General features: G+C 34.5%; 2 protein-coding genes across 4 annotated transcripts in view; both read left to right on the top strand.

The window, feature by feature from the left end:
- Positions 1-15640, top strand: part of LOC139813179 (uncharacterized) — a 53460-nt gene extending 37820 nt beyond the window's left edge. The window contains exons 4-6 of the mRNA XM_071778536.1: positions 7143-7255; positions 12488-12723; positions 13184-15640. Of these exons, the coding sequence (XP_071634637.1) occupies positions 7143-7255; positions 12488-12723; positions 13184-13301 (467 nt within the window). The 3' untranslated portion in view covers positions 13302-15640. The remainder of the gene's footprint in view (positions 1-7142; positions 7256-12487; positions 12724-13183) is intronic.
- Positions 15641-17232: 1592 nt separating this feature from the next.
- LOC139813113 (nuclear cap-binding protein subunit 1-like) lies at positions 17233-21624 on the top strand. Of its 3 annotated transcripts, none has more exons than XM_071778439.1 (11): positions 17233-17443; positions 18089-18557; positions 18645-19139; positions 19227-19398; positions 19511-19716; positions 19853-19956; positions 20203-20438; positions 20524-20702; positions 20827-21082; positions 21223-21336; positions 21459-21624. In XM_071778439.1, exons 1-11 carry the CDS (start codon positions 17404-17406, stop codon positions 21570-21572), a joined length of 2385 nt encoding a protein of 794 aa, XP_071634540.1. In that variant the 5' UTR covers positions 17233-17403; the 3' UTR covers positions 21573-21624. The 3 variants fall into 3 exon arrangements, with proteins under 3 accessions (XP_071634540.1, XP_071634542.1, XP_071634541.1); XM_071778441.1 differs by lacking the exon at positions 17233-17443 and having other exon boundaries at positions 18110-18250; positions 18483-18557; XM_071778440.1 differs by lacking the exon at positions 17233-17443 and having other exon boundaries at positions 18118-18250; positions 18351-18557.
- The last annotated feature ends 207 nt before the right edge of the window (positions 21625-21831 follow it).

Genomic DNA, 21831 nt, shown 5'->3' on the forward strand with positions numbered 1-21831 from the left:
TTCAAAGCGAAATGCAAATTTCAAAACGAATCACGAATAAATTCGGAATTTATTCAATGTTTTGCCAGAAACGCGTCTGGTGGAGGGTTTTCCGAAGGGAATTACACTAGTAAGACATAAAGAGAGAAACGCAGATTCCCTCGAATTCGAAACATTTCCGTCCATACCGATTGCACGCTCGACGAGGTCATGACGCACGTCTAGGCCGCATCCGCTTTTCCACGTCGCGATTCCGCGAGTCAATTTCAGTCGGTGGCAGCCGTTTTCCATCGCCGAATGTGGAAACCTGCCTCTTCCATTTGCCGAAAACGATATCCGAACCGTCGCTTTTTCTATACCTGTCTTCTCCGTCGCTCCCAGTGCAGCGTGGCCACGAATTCAGGGGGATCGTACCGTATCGGCTATACCTATACGGCCATTTCGACGGCGTGCAATGCCAGTATGCGATCCATAATAGAAGTGGGAGTCATGCGAGTGCACTAAAAGGACAACCCACTTCAATAGTCTCAAAGATATTTCTACTATCGAAGCCGATACTTTGCGTAACGCTATCCTTGCCATGCATGGGATATAAAGCGTCCGTTTTTCTTATATGAAGGAGTAAACTCCACTTGTGTCAAAGAATTTCTCACTAAAATATATTATATATATATTTTTTATTCTATTCGGCATTACAGCATTGATAGCAAAAGATGTTCTCTAAAATTTAATAACGATATATGATAAGAATGTAACAGATATAATTCATTGTCGATATCATGTGCATGGGTGTTATGTGTTTAATATTTTGCGCGGAAAGAGTAGAGAGAGAGGATTGTCACCATACGCACTATTTTTCTGGACACTATGTCGCCATTTAGCTCGCATTACTGTGTAGTGCCAGCGCTGTGCATTGACAGCTCTAGGGTGCAATTGCATGTCGGTGGGCCGTGACCGCTCGCTTTGATCACCCCATCAGTATGCATTGCCCTATAACGGACATTTACGTAACGTGGCCCCCGTGATTTTGCCCACATGCGGCATGTCCGTCATCCTCGGCAAAATCTTCCTCGGCGAATGCAAACGCCAAACGTGACTCGCGTCGGCGGCGGCGGCTGCGGCGCCGCGCGCTGGTTGTCTTTTCGAAAGCGTGTCAAGGATACGCTGAACGAAGGTCGGTCGCTCTCGTGAAGTTTAGTCGGTCATCCGACTGGCTGACTGTTAAGCCGCGCGTCTTCTTGACGTCCGATTAAAAGTGACAGTTCGATCAGAGACACCGTTATCCTTAATAGTTGACCGTATACGTCGTGGCGTCGGGATCGTTTTATTGTGGGCAATCATCTTTCGCCATAATCATGTCTCATTAACTGTTTTTCAGAAATACATATTTAGCAATACCCAATTTACAGCGAGAAATTATTTTACCATATGCTACTTATCATCTTGTTTTATTTTTATTTTTATACTTTTAATTTTTATCGATTGCAATCCTTTTTTATTTTTTATTTTTAACTTTTCGAGTTTACGTTATGAGATAAGAACAAGCACATGGAATAGCTGTACTTTATACATTTATAAACGTTTAAGATAATATATTTATATATATACTTGAAATTTTTGTAATAGCTTCTATTCATGCTTAGAACTGTGAATGATGCTCATCTCTTTAAACGTTCCAAGATTTGAAGACGCTTGAAACGTATTCTAAGCATGATATTCGACGTCGAATAGACAGAAGACGAAAGACGTGATTAAACCACTCATGTACCGATGAGTAATTAATTTCGTTTCCTGAGGGAAAATTGATTTAACTTGATTTAGCCACGATATTCATCTAGAATGTACCTGAGATATCGTTTCCTTAATTAAAGTACTTATTCATTAGTCATATTAATGCGGTTCTGGATGACTGAGCTATAGTAAAAGACTGCCGAGCGATGTTCGACAGAGCTCTGATGGTCGTCTCACATCAGTATGTGCGTATTGTTGCTTCAGGGTAGCACATTAATCATTAGCTGTTAAAAAATTGCACATGCATGAACTCGGTCATTGCAATCAATTGAGCGTAATTGCACTTATTGCAGAGCTCGAAATTTTTCCGAGCAGAAATTTCGACACTTCTCCTGATCTACAGAATTATCAATAATAACTAATATTATCAACAAATCGTATTATTACATTTTCTTGAAAATGAATATCAAATCTTATGCAATTTTCTTATTCTTAGTTATTAATGTTATAGATATACAAAAATAACATTTACGTTTATTATCTTAAATGATGCAAGGTACCTACAGTTTGTATCGGTGAAATTTTTTCGTCGTTTTTGTCAGCAATTTTATTATTCGTACGTTTCAAGCGTTTGCTCTTTTGATTGTAATTCAATGGACTATCGAACGATTTCGTGAGTTTGTGAACGGTAATTAAATTTCTTCGTACTTGCAGATCGCGTCGTTTTAATTCACGCGATTTTCGGGATTGCACTCGTAAAATTCGACTTTACGATGTCGTTTCTTCTAAACGAGTGCGGGCTTCGCCCGTCGATAAAATCCGACATTTTAAGAGTAGATGGATCATTTACCTTCTTGACTGTGAGCTTAAAATAATCGTAGTCGGGTGTTACGTTTTCAGCAAGTTTCGAAAATGATTGATTGATCTGAACGCTATCAACGCGCTGTATCGCGCTAATGCGGCGTGCAAAATTACATTCAATATATTCTCCAATATTATTCTTTATAAGATATATTCATTATTTGAGTAATATTTCCATATTAATATTGATTAATGTAATTATTTAAAATGCTGACAAGGCATTTATCTATAACTGACTAATTCTTAAAAAATCTTTTTATGTAAAAATATTGAAAGTTCTTGTACTAATTATAGATTGCTTATTATAATAAGTATTATAAATTCGTGTTTCCTATCCTTCCGTTAATTACTTAACGAAATACAAAAGTTTGACAAAATTAAACAATATATCTTTTTTTATTTGCAATAACAGTCCTTAAAGTTTGAATATGTTAGAATTTTCAAACACAACTCTCTATTTCTCTATAGTTACATAACAAGCATAACGACAAGCTCGACGTTGTATATCGCGATATGTATTAACTTCAATAATAGCCGCTGGCGGATTTGTAAATTTGAGCAACGGATTTAGCAGAATGTATGCATTGTGGAGCAAACAGTGGCGTGTATAATGTCATCTAGATCTCTCGAATTCTGCCGGGTTTTTCATAGTACCGGAGGGCACATTTTATTATACTACGATTATGTTTCCTCTCACATTAATCAAAAAACGACTCTTATTGTTGTTACAGTGAATTACCCATTATTGTACTTTTTGGAACAGATAACACGTACTGCTTTTTAATGTTATTTAAATTTATGTGAATTTCATAAATTAATACTAATGTAATGTTTCTACTGAGAATCTTTTAGTGGGTTAAAAAATTAAAACTCAATTAGTTTTAAACGATAATTACCACAATTAAAAACAACTTTTTTCTGTTATTAATCCTACAGAACGTTTTAAAAAATTTATGCACTCTCATCAGTATCGGAGAACTTAAGCCATAATTATATAAAAACTCGAATAATAAAAGTTGTGGTAGCTTGAGATCCGTTAATGGCTCCTCTAATGGAAGTAATTTATCTTTTTTCCATCTTGTATTCTACGTGACGAGAAGCGATGTTGTGGAACCAAAAAGTGGAACAGGAAGCAAAAGTCGGAGGTGTCTATTAAGAAGTCCGCTGAATATTAACGCGACGAAATGTTTTCTGACGCCGCGGCGCGGAGATTAACGAGGCGATTATTAAAATATGCAGTACGCCAGCCTAATTAGCCCACCGATGAAACCAAGAAGTCGTCTAGTCTGCTTGCCATCTTCTTCAGTTTTACAAAGGTCGCGAACTTTAGCACGATGCAATTTCGCCGTATTATCTCGCTCAATTTGCGCGACGAATCGAGTTGACTCGAGCACTATTATTTTATCACTATTTTTCATGGATTTATTTTTGATGAGGAATCTTTAAATATCGGGAGACTTAGTGATAAAAACTCAAGAGACACTTTTGGAATAAAAACTGTAAAATTTTAGCAAAAATAAAACAAATATTTAAGAAAATTTAAACAATTGTATGAGATGCCAAGATTTATAAGTACCAAAAGAGAATCTCAAGACTTACCTATGCATTAGATATATATTATAAAAAAGATTAATAAACTAAGATTTTCTCCACTATTATAATCAATGCATATGTAATTTTTATGTATTTTATTATATTACTAATCAATATTACTTATTTGTAAATCAATCACTGATTTTCAGAAAATATTTTACACCATATCTATCATACAGAAATAAAAAGCTATTTTTTTCACATCATCAGTCTGTCGATAACATAAACGATAAAAAATGTAGCTGCTAATCTATCTTGCCTCGTAACGTAGCGCTAATGTTACAATCTCGCGTTTCATGTACAACGCGTAAAAATGCGAAAGGAAGAATAACAACGAATATTGTTAACAGCAGGGAGATTAACATGACGGTAAAAGAGTGAATGAGGAAAAGTGACTCACCCGGGCCGCGGTGCATCGCGCGCGCGAAAGTGCGAAAAAAGCCACTCCCGGCTACTTATGCGAAAGCGCGCTTCATTTACCGCGACAATTAACGGAACGACGCACGCACGCACGCATGACACGCGAGCTATGTAACGAACGAGCCTCGTCGGAGAAATCCTGTCGTCGCACCGTAAACAGAACAGACAGAATCGTCGCCGAAATTTCACGTCGCGCCGGCGAGACGTGCAGCGAGATTCGCGGTTTACGCAACTGCTCGTGTAACCGTTGTAACTCAGCCTTACTACATAGAACGCGGTAAAGCAAACGCAAACGCAAACGCACGCGAGGTATCACGTATCCTCCGGCGGCAGAGATTTCCGTGATTCTCACTACCGTGTAAAATGCGATATTGCCGTATTCGTATTACACACAGCTCCGACACACAGTACAATGAGCCTGGTCTGCGACGACGGCTATTGCTGCGACGTTATTAATCATTCTCGTTCATCGCCCGCTGTCGTTGTAAAAATATTTTGCATTTTACTTTGACCCGTCTCTCGACAATCGAGTTGCAAGACAACTTTCGAATGGAATCGCATCGGGACGAGAAGTGCGTGAGCCGGTGAAAGCGTTCGTCGTCATATGGGAGACACAAAGCAATGCGTTGTATCTCCATAATTCGCGTTTGTTTCATCAAGGTTACTAGAATGCTCGATACTCGGCTTCTTTACATAATACTACGAGCGTGGGATTTCGTTGTTCCATATAATTCATTCATTTGTAAATTTATTGAAGACAGCATTTTTTTTTTTTGTGTATTATTCGTTTATTTACGAATATGATGCGTTACAACATTAGCAAATTTGAGAATATTAATTTACATATATTATATATATTACAGAAAAAAGCAGTATCTGTACAATAACATTTATGTAAAATATTTATAAAATTTTTTAAAGTTATACACAGACTTTATATAGTTTAATTATTGTTTTAAAGTACTTCTATATATATATTGTATTGATAATAATCTACTCATAAATTATTAGAATTAAATATCTATTGATATAGAAAGCATATTAGGCTTTTTTAATACGATATTGCAACAGTTATTGCAATCATCCATGACATCCACACATATTATATCTACATAAGTCTGTACTTTCTCAGAAAAGGTAGCGCGATAATTTCCGCATCGTAGCATAATTGTCATTTGGTTGAAGATAAATCATTCTTTGTCCTAATTAGCTTTCGTTTTTATACTTCTACAAGTACACAATATTTTTTTTGCGGTTTTAACATTTGACGACGCTGCTTTGCGTAAAGGCACAAACGAGACAACTGCACAGTCATGTGCACACACATATTGATGTACATGTGATCTCTTCCGCGTTGCGTAATTGCAATTGCTGAAGTCCTCAGTCGCAATTGCTGTGTTCTCCTAATATAGTCGGAGAAACCGAATGCACTACTGATTAATAAGATACTAACGGAGAAAAGGCCGTCATGAAATTTCACTTTGTGTCTTCTATTTCTTTTGTAAATTGAACGCGAGTTAGATTGACGCGAATTAATTCAGTTTACATTATGGTGAAGCGTCTTAATATCATTTTTGAAATAAATATTGTTTCAATGATATGCAAATATTTAATACTCTAATTGCAGAAGATTACAGACAACTTACGGAAATTTATATATTATCGCAAAAGCGTTTTATGTTTTTATGAAATATATTTTTATAAGAATATATTAAAAATTAAGAATTTTTTAATGAAATATATAATATATCACTTTATTATTTAATTTTATAATTCAATTATTAGTAGTTATTTATTGAATATAGTAATATATTTGAATTGTATCTATAATTGATCTGGTAAATTTTATTGCATAATTTAAGAAGTTATATAGTTGACGCAACATTACACGAAAAATTTCTCTTTTGAGGAAAAAAAGGATATCGTGTCAATATGTTTTATTGGTAGAGGAATATCTATGAGTAGAGACGAAGTGTTTGGAGAAATTTTTGAAGTGGGCGTATTTTAAAAGATGTTAATATAGTCAGGACTATAAATTAATTTATGAATGAATGCGAAAGGAATTCTAGAAAGCTGACGCGTTTTGAAATACCGTATCGAAGTCTTGCATTGCGACGACTTAGATTTATAGATCAATGCCAAAATTTATGTAAATATTAAAACAAAACGTCATTTGATTTGTAATAGTTGGTGTTGAGAAATTTAATATATTACCTTCAAAATTTTTTTAAAACTTATAAATGCGTATATAAGAATATATGTGAAGATATATTATTAATTTATTATTAGAGTTAAATTATTATTAGATATATTTTAATATTTTCTGCAACTAATTGCGAATTTGCGAATGTCTTTCTTATCGAGCCATTCGCCGCTAAATGAAACCATTATTTATTTGGCGCAAGAAGCTGTATCCTTAGAGATTAAATTTTTTCTATATTACAGACTAAACATATTGTCAGGTGCAAGAAAAAAATAAACGCGTATCGTACTTTTTTTTACCATTCATTGTGTTTAAAAACGTATCGATATTAATAGCCTTTCTATTTTCTTTGCAGACGACTGTCCAAACTGCGTGGACGAACACAGCAGCAGCTTGGCGGCTTCAAGATGGACGATGCCTTTACTGAAGCTGGGCGAGAAGAGATACTACCTGGGGATCTTCTTCAAGGTATCGCTCCTGCCAGTTACGCTGATTTATTTGACCGAACCGCCGACCCGACCCGGGTCTCGGACTTTATCAAATTATTTCCGAGCTCGTAACTTTCCGGCTTTGCTGTCACGGACGGTTTTACGGTGCATCGAATGCCAGGGACTAGGGTAGTAAGGATCTTTTCGGATAACAACGACTCTGTGTTAGTTATAGCAAGGAAGCTCGCGTGATGAAAGAAAGAAGATAAAACACACTTTGAAACGACATATTTGCCATGTGAAGGAAAATTGAAAGAATTTCTAGCAAAAGTGATTTCAGATTGCAAATGCCAATCTTATTATTATAAATCAAAAGTATAGATAGAAATTTTCTAGTTAGGTACATATTGATAAGTTTAAACAATGCCACATTCTTACTAAAACATCTTATCCATGCAGCGTTTATAACGTAAGGGTTTTTTCTTTTTTAATTACAAGTATTAAATTATATTTACACAAGCTCAAAGAACAAAAAATAATTTATATGTAATTTAATATTATATATATATATATATAATATTTAAGAATTATTTTCCATGAAAAATACTATCTTTTTATGACACTTGTGACAGTTTAAAGTTTAAAGCGTATCTTCTATCTCGACGATTTCGCAGGTAGTGCTGATCTCATGCGGGTCTTTCGAGAGCGACAATCCTGGTTCTGACGTGTGTAAACGCGTGTCCGTTCGCGCGCGAACACAATCGTATCGATTAGAGTCGCCCTTATTACGGCTTCCCGGATAGCCTAGGCGCTTTTATTGACTCACGCGGCTATTAACACGGATTTCGTAATTCCATCGCGCTGCTGCGGATCCGGCCGAGGTGACTATCGCTATGAGATGGATGGAAGTGACGTAAAGGCACTCGTTTAAGTGGGCTTTTCGCAACGAAAGCGCGAGGAGGGAAAAAGTGGAGATTCTCTCCTTCCCTCTTGACCTCTCCTTTAATCGGATCACGCTGAAGACGAGTGCCCCTCTTTGTTTCGCAAGCAAATAATGGTGCCGGCGCCCTATTAATCGAGACCTTGCAAAACAACCTCGTTCTTTGCGGGGCAATAACCGACTTTTCGACAGAATTTCGTGGTTCTTTTCTAACGACAGAAGTGTTTGCCTCTTTCCTTAGGAAACTTATTTGAGTTAGAAAAGGAGGCGATTTTCGGGATGAAAGTCCCGATCAAGTTTCTAAATACCACTTGGTCTCTTGCTGCTTCGATTAATCCGTCTGTTTAATTTGTGACAAGATATGCACTCATGCGTGTCTTTGAAGGACCAAGATATCGATCCTGCTATACATTACCTATATAGATCAATTAAAGGGATTTTGTATTTGTTCTTGAAGCTGATGTCTCCATGTGATTTATTATTAAGAATTGCATCCTAAAAGATATTAAAATGTTACATTTATTATCTTAATTTTTATTAAAATTTGAAATAAAGTTCATTGCTCACCATTAAAAGAAGAAAATATAATTAAGAACCTAGCACAGAACAGAAGATTAGATTTGTTAAAAGGTGATTCAACTTTCTTTTGAAGTATATTAACTCTTATTGAATAAACGAGAACACCGTGGAATTTCCTGCTATTTCTGCTTCCAATATAATTACATAACTATATTACTTTTACAGTAGCATTTATATTAGTCATAAATTTTACATGCTTTTTTTCTTATCAGAAAAGACACATGACTTTTTTCATCTATTAATTACTTTCTCTTTAATCTTCATTTTCTTCCGTGGTGCGGATGTGCCTGGAAACAGACGGAGCCGAATATTCGGAACCGAAAAGCCAATAGCTTGCCATTGATCGTCACGTACGATTGCTGTTTCGTTTAGGGAACATAGACAGAGCTTAAGCGAAGCCATCGTGCACGAGTAACGACGAGTTCGTGCCGACGTTTCGTGGCGACGCGGTGCAGGAGAGCGCACACTGCGAGATTCGAGCGGAAAGGGAATGCCAGCGCGGTAATGCAACGCCGTCGTGTCGGGCCGCTCCGGTGCAATCGCGACGGCGCGGCGCTCTATTTATTGCGCTTTATTTGCATTCCCGGCGGGTTACACTCGATTTTTCGCGTCTTTCGCGTTCCACTTTGCCCCCCACCGTACACACCGGACGGATCGTCGAAAGAGCAACGAGAGAGCAGCGACGAAATTCGGTACCGTTGACGTTGACGAAACGAGAGACAATATTTACCATGCTCTTGAATAAATTCTTTCTGAACGGCTAAATGCGTGGATGAAAGATGTGTAATATACGATAAATGCCATACACAGATATTGTAACAACTAATAATAATAATAATAATAATAATAATAAATATAATACGATAATAATAATAATAATAATAAATAAATAAAATAAAATAAAAATAAAATGGATTGTTGGAAAAGAATTATCGCGGTAGTAATATTGCAAGGTTAAATATATTAAAGTTAAATAAAAAAATTATAGCACAAAAGTATTTTATATAATTATGACGGTGAGATGAAACTTTTGTGACATATCTTGTAAAGATTGTCAGGGTTCTTTTTTAAAAACGAATTTACGCACACTCTTTTCTCACATAAATTGTTTTAGAATTTTTAATATTTTAATTAGTAATTAAAAACTAATTAAAAACTAATTTACTTATTAAAATAAATTAATTAAAATTTGATTTATATGTACTTGTATATTAATTCCGAGTTTAGTTCCTGTTATGTTAACAGGGAGATCAGTTTGCAGTTATAAGACAAATAATTTACATAAGCATTAGCTACCAACGGTGTTAATTACCCACGATGTTAATTCGGGCAAACTTTAATTAGCATAGCGTTTAAGATCCGAAAAGATTCATTAAGTTCCACAAAACAAGCAAAATATGCAAAATTCTGCTTGCTTTAATTTGCGATAATCACTTTTCTTAAGCCGTCTGTGTATGAAAAAGCAATATACATATGCTAAGATTTTTATGTAATTTGTAATAAACTTTTTTCATTTGATTATATACTATAATATTCACAAAATATTGAAGCAAATGTTTTAATGGTTTAATAGTAAAAAATATATTTGTATGTCATATCTGACAAGTTTGAATTGACTAACATTGCTATTGCGATATTTTGCCCGACATAATACAGCGACAACTCGCCAAATTATCAAAATATACAAAGTTTACCGAAAGTTGCACAATATATGTATACTTCGCAGAAGTATAGTGTAGTTGTTGCATATACGTGTAACGGCCGCGTTGTTGTTCTCACAGAATTCCAAGCGGGTAATCCAGTTTCTTAGTGAACGTGTATTATGCGTGCTAATTATGTTGATAAGAGACTTTGAGGATCACGAATAGAGTTGCATAGCGGCACACACGAACTTCTGCGAGCTAGCTACCATTGCAGCCTGATTTTGCGATTATTTGTTATCGCGAAGAGGAATGCGTTGCACTATGTTGCGTAATGTGTTGCATTATCAAGGATGCTGTGAACAGATACTTGGAGACGGCACGTATGCGGTATGTGAGAGCTGAGAACCAACTTTGCACTTAAATGGTTGCTCGCAGCGGCTAAGCGTGAATGCGACGAAACGCCGCGAGGAAATTCGTAACGATCGTAAAGGACCACTGTCGATGATGTCATTGACGTTTATACGCTTCTGCAACGTACCGCGGTCATAAAAATTACATAATGCAGCGCGAATGACCGAAGTTACTCACACAACCGATCGTGTAATATTGAAATATCGAAATACAAATTTGCTGCATATTGAACGTTCGTCAGATTTCTCTTAACCGCATAAAATATTGCGATACGCTGGTTACTAATAAACATTTCTGTGCTATCATAAACAGCCCGAGGCAAGTTAAACAGTACTGAGTAGATAATTTCACTTGGTTAAATATGAGATACACTTATATACGTACTTGACTGTTTTGGAAAATGATAAAAGATCAATCTAAAAAAGTCCAGAACCTTTTGTTTAGAAAACTTAATTTGTCAAGGAAGAAAGATTTTTTCTTTTAATAATAATGTTTCTATTATAATTTAAAACAAAATTTACATTAAAAACATTGTTATTAGCATTTTTTCTTACATTCCAATAGTGTAACTTAGTTTGTCTAAAAATAAATCTTAGCATTTAACGATTGAGTTACTCTCTACTCTACATAATACTCTTATTACTTGATTATTTATGAAAAAATTTAATCTACTTTATTGGAACATTTGCTTCTACTTTTCGTGTGATGATTATAGTATTATTGACGCATTATTGACACATTAAATAACAGATTTCGTTTGTAACTTGTTAATAATATTCCAAACAGGTTCTCGAATATGATCTGCCGAAATCGATACCAGAATGGTGATTATGTAACTTTAGCGTGAATATTAATGTGCCCCTACAATCGGGGTGGTGTTAATTATTATATCGACCAATCTGCTATGATCAACGACCACATATACTATATGTGATTATTAAGGACAACTTATCTCTACTATTATTTGATTAAACATAATTTACCAATAGGTCAAGCGTTTCTCTTTGCCATAATTATTGTAGTGTTTAACGTTTAACATAACGCTTTAGGTCATCGCATTTCTCTCTCATGGTATTCTCTTTTACACAATCGCTATTTATGATGATTTAGTCCACCATTATAAACAATTTATATATTATTTGTACAGTACTAAATATTTTATATTAAATATAAATATTTAACAATTAAGTAATTTAAATCGACTGACTGGCAATATAACGACACCCGCACGGGAGGTTCCAGGTTCGAACCCTGGCTGGGGTAATATTTTTCGCAATAACATTTAAAACTATTTAATTTAGAAATTACATTATCTGACCAAAAGCGTTGGTCGAAATTAATAATGTCTCGATGATTGATCCGAAAAAGTGCTGTGTGAATCCGACAAAGCGAGTTGGCTCACAGTTTTTTCAATGTTCACATCGAAAAGACGTTATATATTACCAGTCAGTCGATTTAAATTACTTAATTGTTATTCTATATACTGGCAAAGAAAATTCATTATTCTGTTAAATATATATTTAATGTCGATCGATATTTAATTGAAATGTAATGATAATGAATTATTACGATAGCACATCAATTTTTAACATATTTTATTCCGCATATATTTTATGCAGGACATTTTGTACAATTGATGGCATTTTGCCGAAAAGGAAACATTAGGATAAAATATAACCATCTCTTCTTTGCTTCGCAGGCAAACTGGTACAGAGCCTCGCAATACTGTCGTTATCACGGGATGCATCTGGCGAGTATAGCCTCGCAAGAGGAGAATGATAGACTTGAGAAGCATATCAAGGACTTCGGTCTCGGCCACGAGCATTTTTGGACCTCTGGCACCGACCAGGCCGAGGAGGGAACTTTTTTCTGGATGGCTAACGGTAGGCCGATCACGTTCGAGAACTGGAACGTCGGCGAACCAAATAATTTCCGGTAAGGCTGCTATACGATCGCAAACAATTTACATTCCTTCTGATATCGATCGCGCAAATTCCATTTGCCCCTACCGTTGCGATACCATTACATTAAATCGGTTATCGAAGTACCAGAATTCGTTTTCGGTGAAAGTTGTTGAGTCTTCTTATAGGATCTTTAGCGAGGAACATGCTTTAATTTTAATGAAGAAAGAAACTCAATTTCGATGACTTTGGAGAAATATTAATCTTTTGTATTGCAATGTTTTCAATATTTACGTGATTATAATACATTTATATAATACGAAATTATATTACATGTCCTTCTTCTTTCTGAAAACATGTATAACTGTAAATTAATTTAACCAAGATCGAATACGTTATTAAATAACATACTTTCTCACAAATTTTTATTGTTTAACAAAAATAGTGCGGATTTCAAATACCTTCTGTTTCTAATACCTTTATTTCTATTTCAGATACGAAAATGGCGAGGAGGAGCATTGCCTGGAGCTCTGGAACAGGGACGGCAAAGGGCTCAAATGGAATGACAGTCCCTGTAGCTTCGAGACTTTCTTCGTCTGTGAGGTGCAGTGATCAATTTGCGAAAAAGGCCGGAGGGAGGGACTAAACGCCCGGGGAATATTTGTGCGCAAATCACCGGTTTGTGGCGTGTCCTCAAGGTGATCCTCGAGGAAACTGCGTGTGACGTTCTCATCGGCCGTCCGTTCGTTTCAGTGAACTTAGTTAGCAAGGTAGAGAGACTTGACGTGACATGTGCGCTCGGACTGAAAACGATGCGTGATTAGCCGGTCGCTACCGTTGTCACGTTTTGCACGTCCTGAATTCACGAGTGTGTGCGCAAAACGACAACCGATTCAGTCAGTTCTTTTCGTAAAAGAATCACCAGGTGACAAACCGAGCGTTGGATAAATTCGCAGTGTCGGAAGATGAAAACGATTCGTTCTCTCTCTCGTTCTTTGTGCAGAGGCAGCTCCAAGCAGAGTGCTTGACATTAGATTATGCAATTATGTATTTAAATCCTGATATATTTAAAAAGTCTCGCTTTAAATTTAAAGGTTATTAAGTAGTTAACATTTCTACATTTCTACAAAACATTTTGAAAAGAGAAAACACAAGTTATAAAAATTTTTTACATGTTTATATTTTAAGTAAATATATATATCTATATATATGTAAATCTTGAGATATGTGATTATTGGTGTATTTTACATATTTCTTATTGTTTATATCCTTTTTTAAATTTAGTTTTACCTCTGCTTATTAAGATCTTACAGATTACTGCGTGAAATCTTACAAGTCGAAGCGCGATTGAAGGATCGATTGGCTAATAATTTTGTTATGACTTTGCTATTGTTATTAATTTCAAGTAAAAAATTATTAGGAACATTAATACATACTGATATATCAGTAATTGTCATAAATTATTCTTATGTATTATATTTGTGTTAATTCATTACTATAACGTCAAATTATTATTAAATGGTTTGTCTATGCCATATGATTGTCTATCGATTCTTTGATTATAGAAAATTTGAGTTTTTGACGCATGATATCATATCTTGACTAAAAAATTTTCTAATAAAACATAGATTAATATACGTATTAGAAAAAATCAAGGATTCATAATTTTCGATAGATTGGCTAATATATGTGCAAGAAATTATTTTCATACGCATATATTCTCGCATGCAGGTATATCTTTATTATTAAATAAGACGATATCAAATTAGACGATTATTTAGCAATTAAAAGAACGATTGAATCAATTCGTCGATCTTACATACAAAATAATTAAGTCGAATAATCTTTTTTCGACATTTACTAATTTCACGAGTGTGTGCTAAACTCCACAATACTTTAGTTTATTGTATCTTAACACATTATGCCAACACCGTACGTAACATACATGTGTATATGTATATATATACATACGTAAACTGTATTATATATTTACGTTACACACTAGAATAGCTGTGTTCCAATATTCACTGCCAGTTCACTGAAAATCTATAGTTTACGTCACATACATTATAGATTTTTAGTACTGGTATTGGAACGCAGCTAATGACTCGATGCAAGTAACATTGCTAGTAGTACGTATAAACCAAAAGACTCTTTCGTGATGCTATAATGTTCGGTATTAAGCAGTGCAGTCATTTACTTACTTACTGTGACATTGTGTTAGATTTCTCAGTAAAACGCTTTATTAGCAGCGACCGTAATCGTTATTGATTCAATAATTTTAATCATTTATAAAAATAATAGACTGATGTTGAGATTATCGGATCTGTGCATTAATTTATTTTTATAGCTTTTTGAATCACATAAAATTCCAGATAAAATAAAAATTTTTTAACTTGTATCTAATCTCAAATCTATAAAAACTAGGATTCTTGAACTCTTTGGATATATAAATTCGAGAGCAATTTTTATGCTTCTCAGATTTAAATTGTAAGCTCTTTGAATTTTTGGCTATTTGAAATCATGGAATTCTTGTCACGTCTGCATTTTAAACTTTTCTACGTAATTTGAAAAAGGAATTTGAATTTCAAATTCTGTAATTTTTAAAGATCTCAAGTTTTATTTCTCAGAATTTTTTTTTAGTATGGCGCACGCGTATCTATCTCCAATTTTACTTCTATAATTGGAGACGAGCCGCATGTGCGTGGATGAGTGAGAATGTGGCTCGCTCAGTATCATAACGATCACGATCTGCGTTAATTAGGTCACAGTATAAATGAGCATCGTGATAGATCTCGTTTGGACAATAGTTAGCCTTCATGGCAAATGAAACGAGGGTTCATCGTTATATTCTATGTATTCTATGTATTCGCCGTCAGAAATGACAGAAAACGGCGTTGTACATGGCATTTTTTAGCGCTAAATAATAAAATCAAAATTATTCTCTGATATACACTTTTCTATCGCCTGTGTTTTATCACTTGCTTAAGCATCTCATTATTTTAGTCTATTAAAATATTATTTAATATAGATCCAATCATCAAAGTCAACTTCCCTAACTATACTTTTTCCGCCCTTATTAAAATAAAACATATAACATTTATACACATTTACAATACTTACATTTATTTGTATTTTTATATTAAATTTAATTTGTGAAATCTGGTGCTGGATTTTACATCATGTGCGTTTCGTTAATTAATTAATTCGTTTATCACATTTTCTGATTCAGCGCTAAATATTACTGTTGAATTTCCGGAATTACGACAGTAAAATATTGGTATTTGTAAATTATTTATATTGAACGAGAGAGAAATAGAAAATATATTATAAAATTTGTTATTATTATATTATACTTTATGTATGAAAATTAAATTAAAAGGGATAATTATTCTAATTATTTTAATAATTAATGGACACGATCTGATTGTGTGTTATACAAATTTTTCTGACATATTATTTTAAAATTCGTTTAACTTTTGCATTATATTAATAATAAAAATTTTTACTTTTTAATTATTGAGTACATTTTATGAAAAATATTTTATTTTAAATATTATATTTTCCTAGTCTTCTCTATCGAGAATAAAAGTCTATTGTAGTTTTTTTAACGACATGCAACATATGATCTTATATCGTATAACATATCAATGCTAAATAAGAAAATTTTAGTCTATTATGTCATAGAGAGAGTATGCATGTTTAGGATTGATTTTGCCTTGACTAGAAATACGCCTTATAATGAAAAAAATATATGAAAATATTATGGTTTAACACCTATTAATGCTCGATTATTGGCCTTTCTTCCTTTAATTTTACATTCATACGAGCGTGGTTATTCATTTTAATATTGATAAATATAAGCTCAGACTATCGCGTCAACACATTTTTAGTATAAAAATGATTTTCAAAATTGTTCTGTTTTTTTTTCACTTATTGAATTTACAAATTTGCTAAATTTATATAACAACTTTTGAAAGTAGTACGGAAAGGCAGATGGTGATTGGTTACCGCGGTGCCGCGCGTTGCCGCAATGCCACGCTGCCGCGTCCTGTGTGCAGGAGCCATAAAGGATCCCTATCCGGCGCGTGCTTCAGGCGGCGCGAATTCGCCCGAGCGAACCTTGGTCGGAGTTCACAGTTCGATCTTATATTTATGTCCATTTCTATCAATATAAGATTAATTTTAATCTCTGCTTAACTTACTTTCTATTCTTTTCTAATTCTTAAAACTAGAAAAAGATAAAAAAAATTAAACAGAGATTAAAGTTTTGCTTATGACCAGACTTAAGACGAGTTCACAGTTTGCTCGTAGCAGACAACGTCCGACGTCCAATAGGAGAGTCCGCTTCCTGGAGACTTTGATCAGCGATTACTTTTTTCCCTGGAATTTTTGCTCCTGGGGGCCTATTACGTATCTTTTCACGAGGTAAAAATGCGAAAAGTGAACAGATTTACTAGATTTCGACCAATGAAATCGTAGATACTCTAGTGAATTCTCTCACTTTTCGCATTTTCACCTCGTGTTGTTGTTGTTGACGTCATCCCCTCCTCATCTTTATCGTCTCGATGCTCGATTGTCGGTTCGGCGTAACGGGGTTAGAATTTGATGCGTGTGAAATTTCGCGATTACTCCGAATTAAAGAAAGCGCGACAAGTGCGAGGGTAACGATCGCGAGTACGACTTTCGAGAGCCGTCGGCTGTATCGCGAAAAATGAGCCGTAGAAGAGTACACGAGGAAGATGATGGCTATGGTAAGCGAGGTTCAAAGTTATCGCCGTCCTCCTGACGCCGCGATTCACCGATTATTGTGATGTTCAAGTAGAAAGCTGCATTGATATGAACGTCTCTTATTTTTATATCGTCTTTTTTAAAATCCAATTCAAGTTCAATTACTTGACGATGTCTGTACTTTTTATTTCTGACACATGTGTAAGCGTGCGCGTTTACATGCACACATATATGTATATATACACACCTTTTTCAGAAGTACAGAAAGCAAAAAAAGTCTTTAGTATTAGATTTTTAGTCTATCATGTAAGATACACATATTTTTTAAATATATCTTTCTTATATGTATAATCTAAAAAATATGGAAAATATAAAATTGGAAAAAAGTGTTAAAAAAGTAATACTTTAGTTGAAATAATATTTAAATAATGTTTAAATATTACAAACTTAAATTTAAATATTATAAATTTGCACCTGGCTAACGTTTGACATACATTTAATTAAATTACAAATTGTTAACATATGTACATAATGTTGATAGATCATATTTTTATTATATATTATATATTTTCTTATTATAAAAATCTTTATCAATGCAGTGCTTGTACAAATAAACCTTTATACTTATTACATTTATAAAATTACATAAATGTGTATTCTTTTCTTAGCTCGAGTATATAAGAAACGCAGGAGGGCTTCGGAGAATCAAGAGATTGAAGATCGTCTTGAATCTCTCATCCTCCGCGTTGGAGAGAGGTCAACATCATCTCTGGAAAGCAACTTGAAAGGTTTGGCTTCCGTATTGGAAGCCGACCTGGGTTTATTTCATAGTAAGATTCTTCGGATTTTAACGGACTGCGCTATTAAGATGCCAGAAAAATGCACAATTTACACCACTCTCGTCGGGCTATTGAACGTGAAAAATTACAGTTTTGGTGGAGAATTTGTTGATCATATGGTGAAAAATTTCAAGGATTCTTTAAAAGCGTGCAAATGGGATGTGGCTAGGTATTCTCTTAGGTTTCTAGCTGATTTGGTAAATTGCCATGTTTTATCATGCAGATCGTTGATGCAGTTGTTTGACAATATGCTGGATGCTGCAAACGAGGATGGAGTACCGCAAGTGAGACGTAATTGGTATGTGAGAAACCTTTATCTATATGGAGTTTGTTGTATATGAATTATGTAAATTAAAATTTAATAATTACATGTAATAATTTACAGGTATGTTTATGCCGTTCTATCGACGCTGCCGTGGGTTGGCAGAGAGTTATATGAGAAAAAGGAACAAGAATTAGACCATCTACTGGTTACGATAGAGATATTTTTGAATAAACGAAGCAAAAAACATCAGCCAGCGTTGAGAGTATGGTCGAGTGACACGCCTCATCCGCAGGAAGAGTATTTAGATTGCTTGTGGGCGCAAGTTTGCAAACTGAGGCAGGATAATTGGGCCGAGAAGCATATTCCACGCCCCTATCTGGCATTTGATTCGAATCTGTGTGGAGCGTTGCAACATCATTTACCACTTTTGATACCGCCTCCACACCATGAATCTTATTCCTATCCGTTGCCCACCGTCGTCTTTCGTATGTTCGATTATACGGATTGTCCTGCTGAAGGGCCATTATTGCCAGGAAGTCACGCCATTGAGCGATTCCTGATAGAAGAGCACTTACGACAGATCATCAATAATTATTATTTTAAAAGAAAAGATTGGTAATATATACTTATATATAGAGAAAAAAATCATAGTTGTTGCTATCGATATTCCAAATAATAATATTAATTATTTTTATTTCACAGTGCTGCACAACTACTGAACTTCCCGTTCAAAGCCAAAATCCCTTTAGACTATTGTATTGTTGAAGTGATATTCGGTGAATTGTTTAGACTGCCCACTCCAAAACATTTAGAGATCAGTTATGGGTCAATTTTGATAGAACTCTGCAAATTGCAGCCTTCAACCATGCCACAGGTATTAACAATATAAATTACACGTTCGAAAATTTAATACTGTATTGTTATTTATATAATATAATTATAGTGGAGTACGATAGAAATAACATTTAAATTGTATTACTATGTAGGTACTAGCGCAAGCCACAGAGATTCTGTTTCGTCGTATAGACAGTATGGCGGCTACTGCCTTCGATCGTTTTGTCTGGTGGTTTGCGTACCATTTAAACAATTTCCAATTCCGTTGGTCGTGGGAAGATTGGGATTCTTGCTTGCAACGTGATGTAGAACATCCAAGACCAAAATTTATACGAGAGGTCTTGCTTAAAGCTTTGAGGTCAGTATTTTGTATAAGTCTGTTTTTTACTGTGTGTGTGTGTGTGTGTGTGTGTACATATATTTAAATAGATTAATCTATCTCCAATTATTAAAATAAGAAAATGAAATAACGTACAAAACTTTCACATTTTTAGATTGTCATATTATCAAAGGATTCGGGATATGATGTCAGACTCGTACGTAGACTTGATTCCAGCAGTTCCCGAGCCCGTCTACAAATATTCATCTGAAGGTGCCAGTAAGTATATAGTGTAATAGAACTTTAATATTACTGCTTTGCGACTTAACGAGATATATGTGCTATAACTTTGTTTTGATATTTTGATATAAGAGGATGTAATATCTATTATTTTTAACCACGATTAAGTATGAATACTTTTTTTATTTGAATCATTAATATAAGACATAGCAAAGCTATTGAACAAAAAATATTCATAACATTGTTAATATGTAACAGTATTAATACATTATCAAACTATTTCAGGTTCACTTCCTGGTACATCAGCAGCACATGAATTGGTGGTTTCTATAAGACGTAAATGCACGCCGGAAGAAGCATTAAATGTATTAAATACATTACCTGATCCCAGAGAAAACGAAGAGACGAATAATTACAATCCGTTAAAAATCGACGTCTTTGTACAAACTTTACTGAACCTTGGTTCGAAAAGTTTCAGTCATAGTTTTGCGGCTATAGTAAAGTTTCATTATGTTTTCAAGGTAAATGAACGTTACAATTTGCTGTACAATTTGGATGCATATATACATGCGTGCTCTTCACATTATGAATATTTCTTGAACACAGGTGCTCGCTGAAACGGAAGAAGCTCAGATATGTATATTAAGAAACATGTACGCATTGTGGAAGAATCATTACCAAATGATGGTAGTGCTAACAGACAAGTTTTTAAAAACTGATATTATTGAATGTAGCGCCATCGCCAACTGGATATTTTCCAAAGAGATGGCATCTGAGTTTACAAAGTTCGTTTTACTGCTGTTTTACATCTTGATAAAATATTTAATTTATTCATTTTATTTCAAAATATCGACACAATTCCCGGTACATGTTGGAGAGAATAGTAACATAAGAAATTTTCACTTCCAGATTATATATTTGGGAAATACTGCACTTGACAATACGTAAAATGAACAAGCATGTGACGAAATTGAGTACGGAATTGACGGAGGCGAGAGAGAAACTGAGAAGAGCGGAAAGTAGGTCAGGTTCCTCTTCGGACGAGGAGGATACTAATAAAGAGAGAAATAGGGAGAGACCATCGGAGTATGTGGTAGAACGAATGGAGGAAAAGTTGGAAGCTGCGCAAGCAGATCAGAAAAATTTATTCCTCATTATATTCCAGGTATAAAAAAGCATATCACTTGTGTTAAAAGTAAATCCACGAATGTCATTTTTTTTCTTGATACGAAAGAATTTCTAAAATTGTTTTATGTAAGACTTAGACTTTTATACATGACAATATATTAATTTCTTCTTTTTTAGCGTTTTATAATGATCCTGTCGGAACATTTAGTGCGCTGCGACACAGATGGAATTGACTATAACACGCATTGGTATAAATGGACTGTAGGAAGATTGCAACAAGTTTTCTTATCTGTGAGTTATAAATTGATTATTATTATGTAATAATATTCAATACTTATGCGGAAAAACAAATAAAAGAATGCATATATAATATTTGTCTGTCGTAATTGGAGGACGTTTATTCTACTTTACAGCATCAAGAGCAAGTACAAAAGTATTCTTCGACGCTGGAAACTTTACTTTTCACTCCAGACTTGGATCCTCATATTTTGGACGTGTTTCATCAATTTGTTTCTCTACGAGCATAAAATAAGATATACATATATAAGTTAAGTTACAATAAAGTACATTTTTAGAGTTTTTATTTGTGTCATCTCTCATCTGATACTGTCCTCGTCCTGACACTGCCAATTTTTAAGAGTTAAAATTTTGCGGACCTTGAAAACTTCGGAATTCTAAAATACTTTTAAATTATATCGATATTTCGACGCGTCGAGAGAATCGCAGTCGTTTCATATCGAATATTAATATGTCGAATTCTTCTTTCATTTCAAGTCAGATTATCGC

The sequence above is a fragment of the Temnothorax longispinosus genome, chromosome 5 (genome assembly GCF_030848805.1).
Source record: "Temnothorax longispinosus isolate EJ_2023e chromosome 5, Tlon_JGU_v1, whole genome shotgun sequence".
Taxonomy (NCBI): domain Eukaryota; kingdom Metazoa; phylum Arthropoda; class Insecta; order Hymenoptera; family Formicidae; genus Temnothorax; species Temnothorax longispinosus.